This window comes from Microcaecilia unicolor, chromosome 5 (genome assembly GCF_901765095.1).
Source record: "Microcaecilia unicolor chromosome 5, aMicUni1.1, whole genome shotgun sequence".
NCBI classification, from domain to species: Eukaryota; Metazoa; Chordata; class Amphibia; order Gymnophiona; family Siphonopidae; genus Microcaecilia; species Microcaecilia unicolor.
This window is the reverse complement of record NC_044035.1, coordinates 356,570,439-356,571,775: the sequence shown is the minus strand read 5'-3', so window position 1 is coordinate 356,571,775 and position 1,337 is coordinate 356,570,439. Positions and strand designations below refer to the sequence as shown.

The following is a 1,337-nucleotide window of genomic DNA, read 5'->3' as shown; positions in this document are numbered from 1 at the left end:
AAACATGCGTGGGATAAACATAAAGGAATCCTGTGCAGAAGGAAGGGATCCTCAGGAGCTTAGCCTAGAATGGGTGGCAGAGCTGGTGGTTGGGAGGTGGGGACTAGTGCGGCAGACTTATACGGTCTGTGCCAGAGCCGGTGGTGGGAGGCGGGGATAGTGCTGGCCAGACTTACTGTCTGTGCACTGAAGAGGACAGTACAAATAAAAAAGTAGCACATATGAATTTATCTTCTTGGGCAGACTGGATGGATCGTGCAGGTCTTTTTCTGCCATCATCTACTATGTTTACTATGTTTAATTTGGTTACTTTAATCATAGTGTTATTATTTAACGCTATACTTTATCCCACATTTTGCATGTCTGATATGTATTAATCATTTCTTTACTACCAATTTTCTTGATATCTTATGTACCTTAATTGAAACAATACTCTGTTCTTCTCATCCCGTTGTCATTACGGCATAATGTAAGCCACATTGAGCCTACAAAGAGGTGGGAAAATGTGGGATACAAATGCAGCAAAATAAATAAATTTGGACCCATTTTCCCAGCAGGCGCTGATTCAACAACATGGACTATCACACTCCCTTGAACAGCATTTCATATTTCTATAACCTGCTACACACCTTCATGTTTAAAGCAGGCATGATAGTTCTTTCATGACCCAAAATAATTTGTGAGGTGAATTTAGAGCTGAGTGAACATGACCTGGTTAAAAAATCCTATTTTGCAAACTGTTCTATTACATGGTATCGATTTAGTAATCATGTATACGTTTGATTATTACCCAGATCACAACTATGATGCCATTGGCACTCTGCTTGCCTAAGATCTTGATTAAGTTCCAGAGCAGGATAAAACAGTGAGGCAAAAACCACAATGAAGCTGAGTCTAATGCAGAGGCACTTTCGCTGGTTGTACACACTATATTCTAAAGAAGCTCCAGACAGTTCAAACACCGCAGCCAGACTGTTCTTTGGTAAATCTAAGATCTTCTCTTGGGTGGTAACTCCTAACTTGGAACCCAGCATTTTGTACCTATAGTTGAGGTTATTTTTCCTATGAGCACCATTTTCCATGTCCACATTAAATTTTAAGGCAAATATTTTTGTATTGCAATTCAAGCTCTTAATAATCATACTAAAGTTACAATTGCAAATACAGCAAAATAGAGAAAAAAACGAATCAAGTTTCCCCCCCCCATAACTCCTACCTTCTTTTCTCCCCTGTCCATGTTAAATGTTATCTGCCATTTAGATGTGCAGTCTCTTAGTCTCCTTTGCTGTTACAATGACTGACTATTTTTGTCATTTACAAATTTGATCATCTCACTC

At 39.0% G+C, this 1,337-nt stretch overlaps 1 protein-coding gene across 1 annotated transcript in view; it reads right to left on the bottom strand.

Annotated features, from left to right (window-relative positions):
- LOC115471370 (cadherin-15-like) overlaps positions 1–1,082 on the bottom strand; it is a 59,229-nt gene extending 58,147 nt beyond the window's left edge. The window contains 1 exon segment of the mRNA XM_030205068.1: positions 791–1,082. Coding sequence (XP_030060928.1) covers positions 791–1,082 — 292 coding nt within the window.
- Positions 1,083–1,337: the final 255 nt, after the last annotated feature.